This window comes from Cotesia typhae, unplaced genomic scaffold (assembly GCF_013202065.1).
Source record: "Cotesia typhae breed Kobodo isofemale line unplaced genomic scaffold, CoteBio_Ctyphae contig_5, whole genome shotgun sequence".
Taxonomy (NCBI): Eukaryota; Metazoa; Arthropoda; class Insecta; order Hymenoptera; family Braconidae; genus Cotesia; species Cotesia typhae.
In genome coordinates, this window is record NW_027423757.1 from 2,418,181 (window position 1) to 2,439,861 (window position 21,681).

General features: G+C 30.1%; 4 protein-coding genes across 9 annotated transcripts; 2 read left to right on the forward strand and 2 right to left on the reverse strand.

The window, feature by feature from the left end:
- Window positions 1-28: 28 nt before the first annotated feature.
- On the reverse strand, window positions 29-8,711 carry Nompb (intraflagellar transport protein 88-like protein nompB). Of its 3 annotated transcripts, none has more exons than XM_074247862.1 (15): window positions 8,579-8,711; window positions 8,450-8,503; window positions 7,611-7,979; window positions 6,366-6,583; window positions 6,037-6,268; window positions 5,792-5,949; window positions 5,537-5,723; window positions 5,264-5,450; window positions 4,888-5,035; window positions 3,658-3,769; window positions 3,146-3,214; window positions 2,797-3,088; window positions 2,529-2,717; window positions 1,667-1,788; window positions 29-1,368 (listed from the first exon to the last, which is right to left on the reverse strand). In XM_074247862.1, the coding sequence occupies exons 1-14, from the start codon at window positions 8,708-8,710 to the stop codon at window positions 1,673-1,675; spliced, it is 2,463 nt and encodes an 820-aa protein (XP_074103963.1). In that variant the 5' UTR covers window position 8,711; the 3' UTR covers window positions 29-1,368; window positions 1,667-1,672. The 3 variants fall into 3 exon arrangements, with proteins under 3 accessions (XP_074103963.1, XP_074103962.1, XP_074103961.1); XM_074247861.1 differs by having other exon boundaries at window positions 1,630-1,788; XM_074247860.1 differs by lacking the exon at window positions 29-1,368 and having other exon boundaries at window positions 1,557-1,788.
- Window positions 8,712-9,168: 457 nt separating this feature from the next.
- LOC141530642 (intraflagellar transport protein 74 homolog) lies at window positions 9,169-11,219 on the forward strand. Its single transcript, XM_074247864.1, has 2 exons — window positions 9,169-9,620; window positions 9,698-11,219. Exons 1-2 carry the CDS (start codon window positions 9,169-9,171, stop codon window positions 11,211-11,213), a joined length of 1,968 nt encoding a protein of 655 aa, XP_074103965.1. The 3' UTR covers window positions 11,214-11,219.
- LOC141530644 (uncharacterized) lies at window positions 9,479-19,730 on the reverse strand. 4 transcript variants are annotated; one of them, XR_012479777.1, is made up of 2 exons: window positions 11,805-12,332; window positions 9,479-9,610 (listed from the first exon to the last, which is right to left on the reverse strand). XR_012479777.1 is itself a non-coding variant. In XM_074247866.1 (2 exons), exon 1 carries the CDS (start codon window positions 18,144-18,146, stop codon window positions 17,547-17,549), a length of 600 nt encoding a protein of 199 aa, XP_074103967.1. In that variant the 5' UTR covers window positions 18,147-19,730; the 3' UTR covers window positions 9,497-9,610; window positions 17,240-17,546. The 4 variants fall into 4 exon arrangements, 1 of the variants encoding a protein (XP_074103967.1); XR_012479778.1 differs by having other exon boundaries at window positions 9,480-9,610; window positions 11,983-12,332; XM_074247866.1 differs by lacking the exon at window positions 11,805-12,332 and adding an exon at window positions 17,240-19,730 and having other exon boundaries at window positions 9,497-9,610.
- On the forward strand, window positions 13,788-16,901 carry LOC141530861 (uncharacterized). Its single transcript, XM_074248225.1, has 3 exons — window positions 13,788-14,190; window positions 14,273-14,518; window positions 14,634-16,901. The coding sequence occupies exons 1-3, from the start codon at window positions 14,092-14,094 to the stop codon at window positions 14,667-14,669; spliced, it is 381 nt and encodes a 126-aa protein (XP_074104326.1). The 5' UTR covers window positions 13,788-14,091; the 3' UTR covers window positions 14,670-16,901.
- Window positions 19,731-21,681: the final 1,951 nt, after the last annotated feature.

A 21,681-nucleotide genomic window follows, 5' to 3' on the forward strand; every position in this document is an offset into this window, starting at 1 on the left:
ATACTGTGTATTAGTTCATTCACCATCAAACACCAACTTGAATCTTGATATGACGTCTAAACTCGCTTACATTATATGTTAAATATATATTGAGATGAATTATATTATTTAATAATAATAATAATAAGGACAGCTATCTTTTTTATAATTTAAATTTCTATTCATTGTTAATTTTTTAAAATGCTTATTTTTTTATTCAAGTTAAGTAATACGTTGGGTTTAAAAGAAGTAGATAAAATAATATACATGTTTTTCGTGATATTAAGAAAAAAATCATGTTTTGGACAGATTAGATTTCAGGCGTAAGTGTAAATAGTTGTATTAATTCACTGAGACTACGTGACACTGAAAATATCAGACATCTGATGATTAGTTTTTATTTTAAATAATTTTAAAAACAATTTTTTTAATGACATTAAAGTTAGTTGTCTAACTTTTAAATAATTTAAAATTATTTTTAAAAAATTGTATTTGTAGTTTTTAAAAATTTTTAAATTTCAATTTTTTGTTGCCATAATTTATTTGTTACAAAAATTCTTAAAATTATCAACTATCTGCTAAGTTAATTTTCATATTTTTTTACTATTTTCGTAATAAATTTTTCTAAATCTGTAAGTGCTTTTTTTAAATTTTATTTCTTCGAAGATTTTATAATTATTTTTTTTTTCGAGTATCGTAATACTCGTAATATATCAATTTTATTGTAGCACGATAATCAAGTTTTATGGATTGACTTTTTTTTACATTTCATCAGTGATAATTATTTCTAAATTTTTATAGTTTATTTCGCAGTCTAAAACTTTTTGGATGATGAGTTCATCGCACAAATATTTATCATTAAATTGTAAAATTTCCCCATCAAAACAAATTATCTTGTTAAAAATTTATTTATGAACATTTATAATTGATTAAAACATGTTTAGGTAATTATATATTCGTTCAAGATGAATGAGAATTAAAAAAATTTTACTATATTTTAAATGAGAATAAGAATTTTCTGTTTCGAGAATGTAAATGGATTTTTGTTCAGGGCTTTTTTTTTTTTTTTGAAACATTACACAATGACATTAAACAGCAAATATTTATCTTGAGATGGTTTTCGATAACGAGAACATATTATAAGTAGTTATTTTTATACACGAAAGAAAACTTTTTCCAATGTTAAAGAAAAAAAAAAATTTCATTTTTTTTAGATATTTATTGTACAATTTAAAATTACTCAGTGCTAATTTAAAATTAGCAGTGGACCTCCTTAATTTACAACTATCAATTGAACATAACTTTTTTATATTAATAAATGACATTCTCTAGAATGAATGTCATTATACAAAGTCTAGACATATTCAAATGATAAACTTTGAAATCGACCTAAAAAGATAAATCAAAAATATATTATTTACTAACAATATTTCATTTTTCTCGGTGAACTTTGCTCGCAAATAGGGAAAGCATCTTTCAGACAATTACCACGATAAAAATAATTGACATTAAAGAAAATAAGGCCATCTATTTTCCGTGTCAATGAATCTCAAACAAATAATTTAAAAAACATTGGATTAGATTAATAATTGAATAAAGTTATTTATTTACAAATAATAACTATCAATTAGATAAAATTAATAAACTTACATCACGTTAATAATTTAAGTTCAATAGAAGAAATTACTTTAAATTAAACAGGCAGTAAATCGTCACCTAGTTCTTCATCACCGAAATCTTCATCTCTTTTTCCAGCAGCAGTCATAGGTCGTGTTGGTAATGGTCCCACAGGATCTGAATAAATCACGTCTGTAATAAAAGAAAAGGCAATTATCAATAATGCTTTTATTAGCAAGTATGTAATAAAGGGCTGTAAAAAGAATGATGTATAGAGGCTACAAATAGACGGTGCAAATCCGTTGAGCGCATCCATCATCTATTCAATCCATTAAAGTAATATATTATGTGCAATACAAGTATCCTCTTTCTCATTATATTTCATTCAGCTAATTTTTAACTACGCATAAGATAAACACTTTAATATACACACAAGCTTTTCACTACCAACCGTACAAACAACTCAATTTTATTCATAATGATGATTAATTGTTAATTATTTTTAACGAAATTAATTTTATTGATATTTGTTAATTATTAATTTATTTTTAAATAATAATTATCACGACAGTATTATTTTATTTTATAATTTAAATTGAATTTAAAGAGTCAAATTTAAAGATAAAATATTGATAAAAAATTTTTTACAATCAATTACATAAATATAAGCTCGATAGATTGACAGCGTTATTTATGATTGCGAAAAAATATAACTGAACACCTTGAACTTGTGATTATAAAACAATAAATCATTGTTTTAATGTTGATCGAAGTAATTACACCGTATAAATTTTAAATAAAGATCATTATTAAGTTCAAAGCTAACAATTCTGATAAAATGAATTGGTGTCATATTATACATAGTTTCAAGGATAAAAATTTATGTGAAAAAAAGTTTTGTGTATTAATAAAAAATAATTGATGCAATTTACCATTTGGTGACTCAGGTAAAATATTATCAAAATTATCTAATGTATTAACTCGACTTAAACGAGAATTTCCGTTGCTAAAAGACGAGCGTGGCTCTTTACGACTTGCGATTGGGCTCGATTTATAATCAGATTGCATGCTAATTCCAGAGCCTCCTCGTGAAGAATTGCCACTATTACTTCTTCTTGAACCTGATGAATTCATTATTTGATGTTAAAAATAAAAAACAGTACTACTTATTATTCTGCTTATAAATAATAAAAAATAAACCTGGTTTCGTAGAACCTTGACGTTCCTTGAGTTCCTTAGCTTTTTCAGCTTTCTTCAGCTCTGAAGCGTACAGTTGAGCTTCTTTCAAGCCCAAATCACTGCACAGTCTGATCAAAAATTTAAGACACTCGATATTTTCAGGAAACTTTTCATGTATGTCCTGATACTCTTCCAATGCTTTGTGAAACTGACCAGTTCGTCTCAAACAAGCCGCTACTAACAATCGCCAACGTGGTAGATCTGGAGCTAACTCCACTCCTCTTTTGAAGTAAGGTAAGGCTTTTTCGGCAACCTTTAATTGTTAATCGTTAATTGGTTTACTTTTTACATAATTAATTAAATCAAGTACCTGCATCGAAATAAAGTAAGACCCAAGCCAATCGATAACTTCAAAATTACCTGGGAAGTATCTGTAAGACTGTAATTGACAAAAAAAATTAGTTTAATAATAATAATGATTTTTTTTTTTTTTACAACCGAATTATATATGTATAAATTAATGTTTTTTACACCTAGTGGTCAAGTGACTAGTAAATCTAATTCAAGCCAATGGATGGAAATTCCATCTTCCCTATTGGTCGAGAGACATTCTCTCTTCACATGAGTTCGATGGAGATCCATCGTACTTGAATACTATAGTGAAGCTGAAAGCTTGGGGTATCTGTTCGAGTTATAAAGCTGTTCATTGAAATGAAAGAAATGAAAGCAAAGACAAACCTTGAAAAAATAAATGGGGTTGATTACCAAGCCAGGAATCGAACCTGGATCTCCCTGATAACATGTCAGAAGCTCTACCTGACCACTAGGTGTAAAAAACATTAATTTAATAATAATGTTATCAAATAAATTAATTGTACGTACGTCACTGTAATACTGATATGCTTGTTGTTTATCTCCTAAACTATCGTACAATTCACCTAATTTTTGTAGCACTCCAGGATCAGATGGTATAATACCCAGCAGCTGATTATACCTAGTTTGAAAAATCACATATTTTTTAACTTCCTGCCAAGAAAATTGAAAACTTTCCACTAAAGAGAAGTTATTCATTTCGGTCCGATTTTCGAAAGTCGAGTTTTCATCGGATCTCTATGTTTTGAGGTCCCAAGAAGCTATTCTGACTATTCCCGGCGAGGTGTTCGGCCGTGTGTGTGTCGATGTATGTGTGTAAATAAATTTTTGTCGTACGGTTTCTCAAAAACGAATCAACCGATCAAATTCTAAGACACGTCATTTGAAAGAGTTTATCGAAACTGAGATCTGATTAGATTTAAGAGTTAATCCATCGAGCCATTTCAAAAAAATTAAAAAAAAAAAAAAGTTTGAATTTTTATGTTTTTTTAAAATGCCTTTAAAGCGTGCGTAAAAATTATAATAAAATCATGTATACATTTTTTGTACGTAAAAAATTTTTGACAATGAAAATCAAATAACACATTCAAAATTATCGTTATTTAAAAATTTACAAAATTGTGTTTTTCGGTATTTTTTTAAGATATCTTCTAGATTTCTAAACCAAATAATATAGACCTGTACATTTTGTGCTTTAAAAACTGCTTCGAATGTTTTTTCAAAAAAGAAAATCGAACGACGCATTCAAAAGTTATAGTTGTATAATAAATACAATAATATTACATTTGTAATAAATATATTTTGAGCTGGAAAAGCTCAAAATTTGAAAAACGGTGCTTAGAACTTGAAAAACTCAAATATTAACCAAAAAACACATTTTAAGGAGCTTCAAATTCAAACTTAGCGGGAAGTTCTACACGAAAAAAAGAAAACTTGAAAAATTACAGTTCGAAATAACATTTTTCTAAATTCAAACTTTGAATGTTAATTTTCAAAGCTTTCAATGTAAATATTACATTTTACAATTACTTCTTATAAAATCTGTAATACTTACAATCTGAAACTGTAATTTTTCCAGTTTTCATCACCAATCGCCACGTTACATTATATACTGTAATTTTTCTATTTTTCTTTTTCCGTGTAGGGTTGGCCTGCGCGGTCAACCGATTTTCATATTTTTTTTAATTATAAAGTAACATCACCAAGTGAATTATATAATTAATGATAAATATTGAATACCATTCCAAAGATTGATCAACGTCTTTAGTTAGCTGATACAAATGACTGATCTGGTATAGTGTCAGAGGATCATATCTCACGATGTTTCGTAATTTCCAGAAACATTCAAGTGCATCTTCATACCATTCTTGTTTTTTATAGACCAATCCTATAGTAATAATGAAATTAATTATTCGATAAACTATAATTTGTAGTTTATAGAAATAAAAATAATAAAAACAGATAATCAAATAAAAAAAAAAATTTTATAATGTTATTTACATTTAGTTATTTTAAAGTGATATATGAAATACTGGATCATCATTCATCATAAATCATTTATTATATAATGAATTGAAAAAAACAACAAACAATGTTTATCCTAAAAAATATTTACCTAAATTATATAAAGCTTGTACATGACTAGCATCACTGTCAAGTGCACATAACAACAATTCTCTAGCTCTTTCTAATTCGCCTTTTTTTATCGCACATGCTGAAAGATTTACGTAAGCCGCAGCATTATAACTATCTGCATTACGAGCAGCTTCACCGCAACGTTCAGCCAATTCGTAATTACCTTGCTGAATAATACTCATTTATTAAATTTTCATTACCGGCTTGTTATCTGGTAAACTTTGAAACATAATAGAATAACGAAAATACTTACAAGGAAGTAGATGAATGATAGCATGGTTGATGCTGCGCTGTTTGCTTTAATGTCACGATTTTCAAACATTTTAAGTGTGTCAATTGCCAGAGAAGTTTCTCGATTATGTAGTAAAACCATGGCTTTATTTATTTCTAAATCCGCTGCCAGAGAGCTGTAAGATGATGATCTTATAATATCTACACACCTGTAGAAGAAATATAAATAAATCTACAATTTTAATATTTTTTGCATTTATTTTGTAAAAATAATCACCAAGAAAATCCTGCTGTTAAAGTATCTTCAATCACTGGAGCAATTAATTTAGCAGCGCTTAAAATTGATTTTTCCGCTTCTGATTTCATTTCATTTTCTAATAATGATAATTGATCTGTTTTTATTATTTCATTAAGTATATTATTTACTGCATCATCCTGAAATATATTTAGATATGTAAATCTTTTAATAAATATTCTAATACTAAAGATTAAGTACACAGAAGTATATTATTCGAAGATTACAGTATTAATTGAATATTTTTCTTCTTGATCGGTATTAAGCTGAACTTCAACTAGTTCTAAAAATCCTCGCTTCATTTTATCGCGATGACAAAGTGCAAAGTGACATAAAATCGCATGCAACCCAGCTTTAAATTCACTTCTTTCTCGCATCACCCATTCGAAACTATTTGCTGCTTCCTCTAAGCGGCCCATTTGGACAAACAACATACCTATATTATGCATTATTTTAATCCTAAAATAAACAATTTGAGTTTATGAGCAATTGAGCAATCATCAGTACTTACATGTTTCTTCAAAACGATATAATAATAAATCGTTATTTTTATTACCTTAAATCTTTATGAGCTCCTGGTGCTTGATCCAAAGCCATTCGATACATTTTAATAGCTTGTGAAAGTTGGCCTATTTTAACATAAATATTTCCCATATTAACTTTTAGCCTTGCACTATTATTAAACATTCTATTTCGTGTTATTGCTTGATAAGTTGCTATTGCTTCCGTATACATTTCGTTATTAGTATACTGAGTTGCTAAATTCACTAAAACCTGTAAAAAAAATTACTCTTAAATTTCGCGTGCCTAAAGGTAAAAGGGCTTATAGCTAAGAGTTAATAGGGATTTGTGGTGAAAGGGCGTATAAAAAAATTTTTTTTTGCCATTCGTTTTAAAATTGTCTGAAACGTAAAAATCTGTGGAAAAAAAGGTTGGTAACCTAAAACTGAAAGGGCGTATTTCAAGACCCACGCCTTTTCAGCTTTAAGTAAAGTACTACTTAAAGGTAAAAGAGCGCATAAAAAAATTGTAGTTTTAATACCAAATGTTAAATAATAGTTTTACAAGACGAGTTATACTAAAATAACAGGCTCATTTACAAAGTTTAATATAAACAAATAGAATATAAATCAATCAAAAACAAATTACGTAAAAATCAAGTAATAAAACAATCACAATGACAGATAACATTCAAATATTTTGAAATTTCCCGCTTTTTTTTTAAATTGTAATATTTTAAAATTATAACATTTGAATTTTTTAAAATTTCCCATTTTTCTTCCAACATTATAAATTCATGATCATTTTTCATGTTTTTAAATTTTATAATAACTATTTCTTGAAATAAAAAGCGAGAAAATAATCACGCGTACTTTATTGTTTTTTGAATATATTTTTTTTGTAACTTTGAAAAATTGTACAGTTGGTAAGGTTTTACGCCGCTACTACCACAAAAAGTTTTTTTTTCACATTTTTAAATTATGAATATGTTCCTTTGTAAACTGGCCGAAAAAAAATTCTACGCCTTTTCACCTTTAGATCACCAAAATTTCGAATTCTTAAAAGTGAAAGGGCGTATAATTAAAGACATACGCCTTTAAAATTACCTTTAAATTTTTTTTTTCAATTTTAAGTGTAGAATGTGTCTTGATTGGCAATAAAAAAAACTATGCGCCCTTTTACCTTTGCAAAGGTAAGAGAGCGCATAAATTGTCATAAACCCTTTTACCTTTAGACACGTGATTTAAAATAAACAAAATTTTTAATTTTCATAAATTAATATTTATAAAAAACTACTCACAGCAAAAGTTAAATCTAGATTATGACTATCACTCAATCCAGCTTGTTCTTGTAAGCGAATTAAAACTTTTTCTCTCGAAGAAGCTTCTCTAGCCCTCTCTAGGGCAACTCGCATGTTACCTTCACTAGCAGCTTGAGCAGAACTTTCAATCAACTCCATTATTTTTCGCTCCCCATTTTTTAATTTTCCCTCTGGGGTGTCTTCTTTCCCAGAATCCAAAGGTGGAGCAGGGCCACGAGAATTACTTCCCATATTCAAAGGATCAAATGTCGTCTGGCGGTTACTGGTATACCCAGCACCACGTACAGCTGTCATCGGCCTAAGCCCTGTACCTGGTCGCCCCGTGATCCCAGCTCCCGTACGATGAAACTGAAGTTCAAAAAAACGATTTTATAAATCAATTAATAATAGTTTTTGAGAATTTTTAAAAATTATGACACTGAAGTTGAGAGACGTCTGATAATTTTTAGAATTTTTTCAACAAACAAATTATAGCAAGAAAATTTTATTTAAAAATTTCATCTTTAAAAGCTCTGAAAAAATGTCATTAAAGTTAAGAATCACTTGAATATTTTTTAATTTCATTTAACAAAAAAATTATTTCTAAAAAATTGGATTTTTAATTTTTAAAATTTTCTACATGTCAATTTTTTTTTACCATCATTTACTTTATAAAAAAATTCTCAAGATTATTAAATATCTGCTAAATTAATTTTCATTCTGAAAAATTATAAATGACATTTTTATAAATAATTTTCTAAGCCTAGTTCATTTTTCAAGAAAAATCAAATAATTGTCAAGTGTCTGCTAACTTCAGCCTCATTAAAAATTTCATTTACCCCAGTTGACGTTCCCAAACGCATCGCAGTTCCTGGAGGCAGCCTCGGAGTTGTCTGAAAAAATAATTTTTATTAAATATTTAAATTAAATGGTAATTTTATGATAGTCATGTAGTCAAAAATACTCACAATATTTCTTCTGACATTGTTCATTTCCAGAGCATCTTGAAATGCTAAATTTTGGCTATTTCCATTGAACATCAAAGAATAATCATCATATCCTCCATAAATATCATCATCTACTAATACTTGGGTGCTCATTTTTGTTAAATAATTATCAATATTTTTTAATTAAAATTTTTTTTTATTACCAAAAGAATAACACACAGTATTACATAAATAATTGATAAAAAATGAATTTATTAATTTATGAAAATAATTAACTTTGTGTAATTAATCGTAAATTAATCCAATGTTTGTTTTTTTATCATGTCTTTGTTGTATATTTGGTTGCCTAGTAACAGGATTGTTTGCTTCAGCCCTCTGCATGCGCACTTGTAAAATATAATAAATATAACAGTCATAGTCACAATACAATAATTAGTTGAATATCAATATTTTCTGTATAAATATAAAAAACTAAATTTTTCCATCTCACCTTTTTATTGTCAATATATTTTTATTTTCGATGTTTCCATGACAATTTACAAACAGAACAGTGAAATTCTACCAGCGTGTAATTAAGCAAACTTGAGTGTAAGTAAAAATAAAAATAAGAAATGGAAAGTATTCGTCCGGTGACAGGTGGGCAAATGATAGCAGAGAAATCCGCAACCCAGTGGCAAAGAGACGTAGACGTAAAAAGCGATAATAATTCAGAGAGACCTAAAACAAGTGTAAGTCGTCCTCACACTCGACATGAGAGACCGATATCTCGCAGAGGTACTCAAAATCAGTCTACACGTAATGGAAGCGCATTCAGAGCGGTAACTCCAGCAAGAAGTGGAACTGCTGCTGCTGCTAGACCTCCTTCAGCATCGGCTTACTCAAATCGTGGTTCAACGGCCAATTCTCGGGTTAATAATTTAACTTCTGCTATGGGGATGAGTAGACTGAACACTGGACTTCCTCCGACATCTCAAATGAGTTCTGGAGTCTTTGACAGGCCGATAACTCAGCATGGAATTGCTGGAATGCGTCCAGCTACTACTAGAGGGCTTCCTATGACAAGGTGATAGACAATTAAATTATTTTTTTATTTTCAAGTTAATTTTGAATAATTTTTTATTTAAATTTTTGAATTTTTAGGCAAATTCAAGATAAAAGATACTTTGAAGGACTGATCCAATTGAAACTTCGAGAGCTTAATCAAGAAATAGGGGCTATTTCTAATGAAATAGAAGCTCAGAAGAAAGAACGTGTTACTTTCGCGCATTATGATAATCGAGCTAAAGATCTTGCGGCTGAATTAACTGAATTACAGGGACAATTAGCGGATTACAATATTGTTATGGACAAAGTTGCGTCGAATGTCAATAAAGAAGATATGGAGGAAGATGTTAGAGAAATAAAAGCTTCGAATGAACGACTAGCCTTGGAAATAGAAAGCTTATTTCAACAGCGAAGATTTAAGGAGCAAAAATTACGTGACATGGAAGAAAGGATAGAGATTGAAGAAAAAAAAGCTGACAGAATGATAGAAGCTATGGATTCAAATTTACGGGAAACGTATGATAATTTGGTTGAAGAAAGAAATAAATTGCAGAGTGATATTGGAAACTTGCAAAAGGAAATGGATTTATTGATGTCAGAAAAGTATAATTTAGAAGAACAAATAGCTTTGTCGTCGATTAAACAAGAAGCTGTGAAGCTTGGGATCAACATAGCTGAGGCTGAAGAAAAGAGGGCTAAATTGTTGGATGAACAGAAAAATAAAATGTCGCCTGATGAAGAACGTGAGCATCTTTTGAATCGCGTTAAGCAGGATAATATGGATATTGTGGCGGCTGAAAGGAAAATAGCTGAAACAGAAAGTAAAATTCGTCAGGTTGAACAGGAATTAGAGCAGTTAGAAACCGATTTAGAAGACAATCAGTCGGAAAAACAGATAAAATACAATGAATTGAGAAAACGAGAAGAAGCTATAGAACAATTTATACCGAATTTTGAGCAAAGTAAAGAAGAAGAATTGAAAAAATTATTTGGGTTAGAAGATAAAATTGTTGAGTCTTTGAGAAAATTAGCTTACGCTACAGATCATGATATTAATCAACTTTCGATTAATGATGAAATGGCGATTTTTAATATTCCATCGTCTGAAAATACTAACAAGCAAGATAAAAGTTTTGAGGTTCTTAGTAAAGAGCATATTAAATTAAAGCAGTTGCTTGTTAAAATGGAGAGCTTTGAAAAAAAATTAAATACTGAACAAATTGAATTGACGGAAAAAATAAAACAAAAAGAAAGCGAATTAATTGTTCTGGAGGATTTGGAAGGATTGAAAGCACGTTCGGAAGTAGAACACGAGGAGCTGATAGCACAAAGACAGCAGTTAAAGATTCAACAGCCAGAACGTGAAAAAGAATTATCTGCTGTAAGAAGAGAATACGAAGAATTGAAAAGTAAACTCGAAAAAAATGATTTGTATTTGCAAATAAGTGCTTTGGATGATAAATTGGAAAAATTGATCCAAGATAATGAACAAACTATTCGTTCTATCAATGAAAGTGAAAGTCAAATGAATTATCAATCCTTGAAAGAAGAAGCTTTTGTTTTATTAGAAAAATACAATTCAATACTCAAAGACAATATTAAATCAATTTAATTATTTATTTACTCGTGTTTATTGTTCATATTCTTGAAAAATGTAAGTTTTACTTTGTAGAAATTATTTCGTATTCCATCCAAAGATCTCACTGTTCTTTGTCAAAAGTTTTTCACTTAAATCAATTTTAAGTGTCAATATAATTATTCTAATAATTACTCCGGTAACATTTAAATTTAAGGAATTAAATTACTTCATTTTAATTAATTTGTTTCAACTTAATTTTAAACTAAATTTAATAAAATTAAAAATCCAATTTTTTCGAACAAATTTATTTGTTAAAAAAAATTAAAAAATTGTCAAGTGACAGCTAAATTAAATTTCATTAATTGTAAATATTTTTTCTAAGAAATTATTTTTTCTTTAATATTTTTTATCTATACATTTATTTAAAAATAAAATAAGCATAGTTGAGTTTCAGTGATTTTCAGTATTATAAATAAATAATCACTATAAAAAATCATAATTATTTTAATGCAACTCAACAAATGATTCTTGTAACTAGTTTTATTTTATTGTTTGCATTATGCTTAAGCATGACTAAGTACTGATTTATTATAATTTATGTACTTGAGTTTATATACTATTTACTTGGTTGTTAAATATGTCAAAACACTTGTAATCATAACACAACTTATTTACATAATAAATTTTCTTTGACAGGTTACGAAAATTTTAGTTTGTACGAATCTCACTTTTGACAGCATAATGATGTTAAATATATTAAAGTAAATCTTAAGTTCTACAAATAAAATTAAAAATATTCTACTTATTGTTTAATGTGTTTATAGAACTCAGTATTGTTTACACACAACTTCTATATTCATATATTTGTTTGTTTATTATTGTTTGTAATATTCACAGAATCATCGGTCGACAACAGCTGATGTCTTATTAAAATTTCAACCAATCCCGGTCTTTGTACAATTTTTCGACACGAATGAAAGTCTGATCTAAAGCCTTTCAACAGTTCCCGCGCAAGCGCATTCGCCATGTTTCAAAACGGCAATTCGTTTTGAATTATTATTAAAAATGGAACTATCTCATTAATGACAATTTAATTAATTATTTAAATTGAAAGAAAAAAATAATTAAAATAAAATAATAGTTTAGTGATTTTTAAAATAGTTATACTTTACTGTGTAGCAGAACTAAAAAAAAGCTATTAAGAAACTGTCATTACTCTCATGATATAAATAAATAAATAACACTGAAGTTGACAGACATTAAAAATTTTTTTAGAATTTTGTAGCAATTAAATTATCAAAAAAAAATTTAATTAAAAAGTTTCGCATGTGAAAATTAATGAAAATTACAAGTGAAAATTTTTAGAAGCATTTTTTTATTGTAATTAGTTTGTTTAAAAAATTTTTAAAATTGACAGACGACCGCTAACTTCAGTATTATATAAATAACGTATAAACATAAACGTTTATGTTTTAAATGAAACTTGGCTTAATTCTAATATTTTTTTCTCCGAGACTTTCGATATTGAAATATATTATTTGACTAAATAACATATCTTTACCAATTTAAATTTTGTTTAACAAATAGATTTTTTCCAAAAAATTTTTTTTAAAAAATTGCATTTTTTATTTTTTTAAATTTCTACATGTCAATTTTTTTTCTACTTCTTTTTTGTCATAATTTATTTGTTTAAAAAATTCTTAAAATTATCAAATGTCTGCTAAATTGATTTTTTTGTAATTGCAAGGTGAAAGGTTTTCGATATTCTAAAATTCCTTAAAAAAAAAAATCTTGAATTTTTGAAGTTTATTATTATTTATTCAGAAAAAAAAAGAAATTGATTTTCGCACCTGACTTTTACTCAAAACCTTTCCTAAAAAAAAATTTTTTCTCCACTCTGCTGATAAAACTTGACGAAAGAAAAATTCTTGAGCCAAGAAAATTATTTTGAAGAGTTTCATTGTGTTGATTTAAAAAAATTTTAGTTTCTTATTAATTTAATTTTCGCTTTTTATATTTTTTTTTTTTTTGTGTATTTCTGAAAAGGAGTAGCTACCAGTTTTTATTAGAAATATCGCGAAATATCAGGCTCATTAAATACAAATAAAACTTAAAATAGACATTTCGATAGGTATAAAATAATTAAATTTACTATATAAAAAAGTAAATTTACTCGTCGAAAATGCCAAGAACGATCGTGACTACACATTTTCACGAGAATATATGATAATTATTTTTAGTTAGTTAAATCTGTTATACAGAGAAAGTTCATTAATAATTATATTTTTCATCATTCAATAATAATTAATTGATGAAACTAAATGATAATAATAATAAGGATAATATTTATTTTCTCAAAATGGCTGAGCTAAATTAATTGTAAAAAGGAGATTGATTCAATTACATATTTAACTATCTCAACTCTCATACGTTTAATATATAATTATAATAATATAAGAGTTTTATTCGCGTATTATTCATATAATATTACCATTCATTACTATTCAAGTGAAACCCCGGTTATTTATTGAAAATTAGTAATTGTGGATAATGTAGTGGTAATTAATATGAAAATTTTGTGGGGCAAAATTTTATTGTCATAAAATCGTGTTTCCCGTTGATTTCTGTATGTATGCATATGTGTATCGAATGATTTTTTTTTTTTTGTGTTGACTAATAATGCGCGGCCTGCAGTGCGTATCCGCTCTTGAATGATTTTTGCTGCAGATGAAATTTTTATTTATATCTTTCGATCCGCTCGCCCGAACTAAATGGTTTTGGTGTCAATTGTTTCGTAATTAAAAATCGAGTATTTTAGGTATTAGTAAAAATTTTCATCCGATAGGATTTCCTCGAGTTATTAAAGAAAATGACTCCCCCTTTTCCATATCTTTAAAACGTCCATTTAATTATGATCTCGCACTTCCAGATCGTCATGTTTCCTGATGGCGAATGCTACGACGGTTTCACGACCTTTTTCCAATGGGTCGTAATCGAGCATAGCCGAGAGGTATTATTTTCTTAGTCTTTCATTTTGAAAGAAAATTTACTCTTAGCTTTCCTTACTTAATTCCCCCTTCCTTTTTTTCCAGGATATTCTGCGTTTGTCCGCCGTGGTAGAGTTCGTGGCTACCACAAATCGTCCCGCGGTTGGGCTTAGGGCGATTTCCCTCATGGAGGATGATTTCGGGTTTTTGCCCCCGGAATTAAAGATGGCCCGGGCATTCTTCCAAATGCCGCTGTGGCAGCACGTGCCGTTTACTCTACCCAATGTCGCGGACCTGGAGCTGTTGCTGAGCAATCTGCTCAGCATGGCTGAATCCCCTGCAGCTCCTCCCGTAAGTATTACAAAATAATTAAAAGGAAAGAGAAAAAAAAGAACACACAAATAATCTGTTCCTTATTAATGTGTATTTCGTTTTTGTTTTATTTCCTCTCTTTCTTTTTTTTCAGCAAGCTGAGGTCCTCCGGTATGACGATTCGGAATGAATCGTCCCACAATAACAACAACAACACCAACAACGTTACTAGAACACCAAAAACGGGTTGTTTTGTTCCATAATTATAAAAATTTCTTAAAAAGGAAATTTGACTGTCAGGAAATGGTAGATATTGAAATAAAAAAAATTTTAATGAATATCTCACTTGAGTACGGTGCAGCAATTGTAAGTGCGATGACTATACCAAACGAAAAAAACAATAACTTATATTTCATTATGTTTTTTATAAATTATTAAAATATAATTATATATTTTAGTATATAAGATTTGTTTGTCGTTATAAAGCAATATATTAATTGATCAAATCATAAGTATAAGTAATATATTTTTAAGTTGACAATGATGTAGTTGGTAATAAAGAAATTGTTGAAAACAACAATGTTAACTGGTTATAAAAAAGATGTGCTATAAAATATATTATAAAAAGAGATTAAGGTAAAGTACCCAGTACTTGAACACTTCTAAAAATGGGACCTGTCGTTGAACAGACTTTTAGAATTGTTGTTATAGAAAATCCAAGTATATATTATGAGTAATATTCACATGTTATAATTATTCAATGATACAGTAATTGATTTCTATAAGTTTTTTTCAATTACAATTTAAAAAAATTATATTTTTTTTTTATTGAGTTTTTTTTTCTTTTTTTTATAATTGAAAATTTGCTTTGTTATTCATAAAAAATGTCATTAAAAAAATTAAATACAAATATTTCTCATTTTAAAATCAATATATTAAATATTCTCAGCGTTATTTTTCATATTAATCAATAATATGTTATAATTCTTTTGATATTTCAATGAAACGTTGAAAATTTATGGTGTGCCCATTGCCATATATTTTACTTGTTCAACTACTGCGGCTTGTCAGAATTGATCGTTCAACTACTACTCCTTTCATAGTCTATCTTAAAACGTTGTAAAAATATAATTATTTAATTATTTGCGTTGTTTTGCGCTTTAATCAAGTCAAAATCGTTTATATTTTCGTAAAAAACACTAATTTGAACTAATAATTACATCTTTCTATATTAAAAGTAGGATCAATTACGTTTTACTTTGAAACCCGTTCAACTACTAGGTACCTTACCTTATGAAAGAAGTTAATATCTTTTTAACGGAAATTTTTTTTTTTTTTATTTCTCAAAAATACTTTGGTCGTTTTAAAATGTTAAAAAAAAGAGAATTTATAATAAAAAAAAAAATCCATAAAAAAAACACTTTTTATCTTTCTATCCCTATTGGCACAGTTAGTAAAAAATTATTTAAATAATTATAATGAGCATTATTAAAATTCCTGCTGTTGGTGCGGCGTTTGGCTGAACGATGTTTTGATATTGACTTGTTTAATGTTGCTGTTTTAAAATTTTTTTTTCGTGATCGATGGTGAGTTTCTTTCCTATTCCCCCCCCCCCCTCCTATACTTTATTTATTATATTGTTTAACGTTTTGCAGGTGAATTATTATATCGAATAGCTGTTTTCCGTCCTTCTTGGCGATGTTCCTGTTGTTAGCGGCATCTTTACTGGTTTGGTTATGAAATCATTAGATGATAAGTTTATTTCTTTCGTCATTTACATGTATTCGTTTGTTTCATTGATTGAATATTTTCCAGATTTATTTCCTGACTTCTCTCGATGGCATTTTCTTTCGCTGCTGCTGCTGTTACCGCTGTTGCTGCTGCCGCTGTTGGTGATCAGCCGTTTCCACTGTTCGGGCGCAATGGTGGTGCCCTGACATATGAGCATTTTCCTTTGTTCACATTGCTGTGTGGTAACTTCCACTCACCGTAATTGTATCCTTTTAATTTTTATTCTTAATAGTATTGATATTATTGTTATTATTATAACTATAGTTTCCTTCTTTTCCCTTTTTTATAGTATTGTTACCGGTAGGGTCTTAGTTTATATTAATTATACTCTCTTTTTTCGGAAGGGTCAGTCGGAATTCTCGCTCTTAAATTAATAATTTTCAACATATTATTATTTTAAAGTCAGGTTCCATTGCTGGCCCTTATATATGTGCGGGTAGAACAAATTTTTACCCTCTAAGTTAAAATGTATGACAGTCCTGAGGCTAGTCAAAGATCAGAGCTCGCAAAATCGGGTCGCGATTCATTATTGGAGGAAAATTTGCCCGTTATTCGATTTCTAATTCTCTTAATTGTTTAGAGTATTAGATCCCCATTTTAGTGCAAAATCCCTTTTATTCCCCTATGTACTCAGTCGTTATTTTTATACCTCTTATATGGGAGAGAATTTTCACCTATATATATATATATATATATATATATATATATATATATATATATATATATATATATATATATATATATATATATGTACATATAGAAATGAAAAATAGTAGATACAAAGAGTATTATTTCTAGTTAGCATGCTTTATTATTATAGTTTTGGTTAAGTGATTACCTTCCAATCAGACAAAAAGAAAAACATTTATGTAATACCATATATTTTTTTTTTTTGATATCTAGCTTTTATGATCCCATATTAAGATTTATAATAGTAAGATTTAATAATATAATTTCTGATTACATCACCTATATATAGCTGTTTCATGTATCGTTTCATGCTCTGGTACTGTTTGTCTTCTATTGGTGTTGAGATGTTTTTCGACTCCTTATTTCTAGATAGTTCATCACTCTATCTAGGTCTTGGTTCTGCGGGTGACGTAGAAACTTGACTTCCCCCAATTCTTCTTTCGATGTTGAGCATTTTCGTTCTTAATACTCGTTTCCAATTTCTTCACTTTCTCATTCAATTCTTCTCGGAAGGTGTTTGTCTCTCCTAGTTCCTCATGCCCCCACTGCATATTCTGACGCATCTGTCGTGACGATGAAAAGTTTTCTAAAATCGGGATATTGTAACGTAAATTCTTCGTATAATTCTTCCTTCAATGTTTTGGATGCATTTTTCTGAGCTTCTTCCCATACAAAAGGGGTGTCCTTTTTGACTAAGTGTATTAATGGTCCTGCTGATGCTGTCCCTGTTGCGGTTGTTGCTGCCACTGTTTCTGATGTAGTCGTTGTTCTTGTTGCTGTTTAATATTGACTGTCGATAACATTTTGGGCCACCTTGATCAATCTTGACTGCATCATTCGTAACGGTAAATACTAGTGGTTCTTCCTCGATTGTCTCCTTGTTGGGCTTCTTTATTGACTCTTCAACCTGTAACTCTTCCCCGTATGTTGCCAACTTGATTCTAGCGTGCTCTCTTCCTCTGCGGTGAACTATGTCTTCTCTTGATCTACACTTGTCAATTTTGTTGGCTGCTTGGCTTCTTATACTTCCTAATCGTGCCCCGAATGTTGCCGTGCTCTCATTCTCTTCCTGCAGTAATTTTGTTTGCCGATTTAATATTGCGAAGAGGTCTTTGGTATGCCCAGAATTTTGCCGCAACTTTTCTATGACCGCCTTAATTGTCCGAGCTGTCTTCATGGCCGTCATGGCCTACTGCGACGCCTAGAAAATCTGGATTCTAATTGACTGCTTTCTGGTGCCCTTTCCGAATGATTGGTCGGCCTTCCTCCTTCCTTGGGACCCTTTTGATGACGCTTCTTTTGCTGCTGGCCGTCGGCTTATTCTGTGTGGCTGTATTCCTCCTCTATAACTGCTGCTTCTTCCTCTTTATTTCCTGGTTTCCCGGGGACACCTATATGACTTCTCTCTCTTTTTCCAAATTAATTTTCCTTTTTCACTGTATTCCTTATTTTCTCGGGGCACTTGTTTAAATCACTCTCTTACTTTAATCACTTTTCTTATTCCAATTATCTTATTTTCTTAATTGCACTTTATTCTAATTTTTTTCTTGTTTCAATCGCTTTTCCTATTTCAATAATCATTTTCTTGGATTACTTTTTCTATTTCAATTATTTCCTCTTTTGAGCCGCTTTTCCTATTTCACTTATTTCCCTTATTTCAATTCATTTTTTTTCTTTATATTTCAACTATTTCCTTTATTCCAGTTCATTTTTTTTTTTCGATTCACTTTTCCTACAGCAATTACCTTCTTTATTCAAATTCACTTTTTCTATTTCAATTATCTTCTTTATTGCAATTCACTTTTCTATTTCATTCATCTTCCTTATTTCAATTCACTTTTTCTATTTCAATCATCTTCTTTATTTCAATTCACTTTTTTATTTCAATTATCTTCTTTATTTCAATTCACTTTTTCTATTTCATTTATCTTCTTTATTTCAATTCACTTTTTACTTTCACTTTTAATTTTCTTCTTTTTTTTTTTTTCAATTCACTATTTGCTTTCACTTTGAATTTTCTTCAATCATTCTTATTTTTATACCCGGGTATTTATTAGAGTTCTCAGACTTTCCGATTTCTGGGTACTCACCACTAAATTTTCCGCACAATTCACTTCACTCAATTCACTTAACTGGGCGACAACCACGTTGGGCGCCAATTTTCTGTTACGTGTGAGCCTACTCCTGGTTATTTACCTGTCACGTAAACAGACCTCCGTACTAGCTCAGCGTCTCAGTAAAATATATTTAGATGTTGATAAGGGGTGGGTCGCTCAGTGAATGAAGAATACCGGTGAATTAACGTACTAATTGTTTATTAGGCGTCTCCAAGGCATGGGAGTTACCCGAAATGGCCCTGAGAGTCTCTTTTACAAACTAATTCTTTCTATTAAAGCGATTCTGAACTAATACAATTATTCGTTTGGTGCAATACTACGGATTTTATAACCGACGGAGAGAGATGGGACAGCAACGAGAATGAGAGTCTTAGGAGACAATTAATTACGATGTAAGACAGCTCGGACTTGACGTAGATTCGGACAAACCTTACGACTGACTGATTACAAGTGGCCCGTTCCTCCTGGAGGTCCCAGGTTTATATCACCTCGGTCGCAGGTCCCGTCAGATACCTGTATTACAGCGCGGAACTCATATTATTCCGCGGCCGAACTAAGATTATTTCACCTTTGGGAACTAGGTAGTCATTGTCGCGTCCCTTAATCAGCAGAAAATGGTATTAAGCCGCCGAAAGTGGTTCCCCATATTAGTATACCTGGTTGCTCGGTTCCCACGAGAAACATCTCATCAGCACCACGTGCAAGTAGCGATTCTCGGTAACCAGAGTCAGGCCAGGAATACAACGGAAAATCGGTGTCAATTTAACGTGGGCAAGTTGGCCCATCGATTTATAGAAATATATATATGATTTATCATAATGTTGACGGGAGGGTAGGCCCACCCGTCACACATATACTTTTTCTTTTTTATATAATGATTTGTAAAAGGACGTTAAATTTATTTTCCAGTGACCCTGTTATTGGCTATTGCTGTTGGGTCTTTATATAAAGAAGTAAATAAATCAATTAAACTGAATTCAGCAGACATCTGATAATTGTTGATTTTTATTGAAAATTAATTATGAAAAAAAAAAATATTCTTAAAAAATTAAGATGTCATTTTTTTTTATTTTTACATGTGGCATTTTTGTATCAAATTTTTTTCAGAGTAATTTAGTTGTTAAAAAAATCTAAAAAATTGACTGTTGTCTTTTAATTTCGATATCACATAATTTATAACATACCAAAAAAAAAAAATACTTTTAAAATTAAAGTAAAACTTATAATTTCATCCATTTATGATTTTTTATTTTTAAATTTATTAAAAATTATTTAATTATTAATTATTGTTTAAGCTCCGGTTTATTATGGCTGGGTTTTTACAAAATTTCTTTAAATTATAACAATTGTAAAAAAACTCGTTCGGAATTGAGGAGGTTGATGACTCAGGTTGGTACGTCGGCTGGTACGTCGGTTGGTACGTCTGATGAAGGGAGGTTCAGCTCTTCCTCGGAGGTATCTGACTCGATCTCTGGTCTGGACTGCGTTAATATGCTCGTTCAATAATTTCCTAGGAATCGAATCTCACATTGTAATTGATTTGCATGAATTGTCTTGAATAGTAGAGATAAGAATCAAGTGGACTGTATGATACGGAAAGAAGTAAGTTAGCAGTTCTCTAGGTTCCTCTGGTTGTAAGTCAGAGGGACCCAAAAGGCCAGGTAGTGTTTAGGTGGACTTTCCAGAGGCGGTTCAGTCAGAGCGAGGGCTGCTGAACGAAAACCTTCCAGTTCCATCCTGAAGAGTAGGTACGAAGCATTGCTCCAGAGGCGGTTCAGTCAGAGCGGAGGCTGCTGAACGAAAACCTTCCGGATCATTAATGCGGACTCAGAAAGTAAGGAATAGCGTTCCAGAGGCGGTTCAGTCAGAGCGAAGGCTGCTGAACGGAAACCTTCCAGATAACTCGTGCATAGATAATTGAATACATTGTTCCGTAAGCGGTTCAGGACGTTCGAGAGCCTGAACGATAAACTTACAGATAAACAATGATTTTGAAAGAGATAGCGTGCATTTCAGAATAATGAATAAATGAATTGAGTGCGTACCTTTTAGTATTTTTATTGCATAAAAATACTATACCAAATTACGTTTAGCGAAACTGCTCCTTGATGAAAGATTGATGAAAGCCGGATGATATTTCTGGAAGCTGGTGGGCTCGTTGGCTGCTAGTCGGGTTGTATGGATGGACAATTGTATCTCTTTTGGTCAGCTTGCAGATCGAGAATGTTATTGGCACGTTTGAACTTACACAAAACCACTTGACGATTTGAACGATAAAAGAAACTGGTGTGTGAACCTTTTATTAATTGATTGAGTTGCTATGGTTGACTTTCGGATTGCGAACTTGATGGGAATTGACGTAGCTGTCGCTAGGAAAGATCCTTTCGGACTGACGCTTTTGGACGTATATAGTGTACACAAGAGTACGGAGACTCTTTTCATTTTATTATTGGTGGGATAGTTCTGAGAAATATTAGTAAGAAAAGTACGTTGACAAAAATATTACATATATAAAAAAAGGGAAAGTCGCAACGGAAAATATTCGAATGTGAACCAGATGAGCGTTCGGGTTACGAAGAGAACAAGAGGTTGCATTTATACGAC

Coding starts and splice junctions, on each gene's coding strand:
- Nompb (XM_074247862.1), bottom strand. CDS start 8,710: ATGAGCACCCAAGTATTAGTAGATGATGATATTTATGGAGGATATGAT. Junction 5,950..6,036: donor AAAAATATTCAATTAATACT/GTAATCTTCGAA, acceptor AATATATTTCAG/GATGATGCAGTAAATAATAT. Junction 5,724..5,791: donor TTAACAGCAGGATTTTCTTG/GTGATTATTTTT, acceptor TTTCTTCTACAG/GTGTGTAGATATTATAAGAT.
- LOC141530642 (XM_074247864.1), top strand. CDS start 9,169: ATGGAAAGTATTCGTCCGGTGACAGGTGGGCAAATGATAGCAGAGAAA. Junction 9,621..9,697: donor AGAGGGCTTCCTATGACAAG/GTGATAGACAAT, acceptor TTGAATTTTTAG/GCAAATTCAAGATAAAAGAT.
- LOC141530861 (XM_074248225.1), top strand. CDS start 14,092: ATGATCTCGCACTTCCAGATCGTCATGTTTCCTGATGGCGAATGCTAC. Junction 14,191..14,272: donor TAATCGAGCATAGCCGAGAG/GTATTATTTTCT, acceptor CTTTTTTTCCAG/GATATTCTGCGTTTGTCCGC. Junction 14,519..14,633: donor AATCCCCTGCAGCTCCTCCC/GTAAGTATTACA, acceptor CTTTTTTTTCAG/CAAGCTGAGGTCCTCCGGTA.
- LOC141530644 (XM_074247866.1), bottom strand. CDS start 18,146: ATGACGGCCATGAAGACAGCTCGGACAATTAAGGCGGTCATAGAAAAG.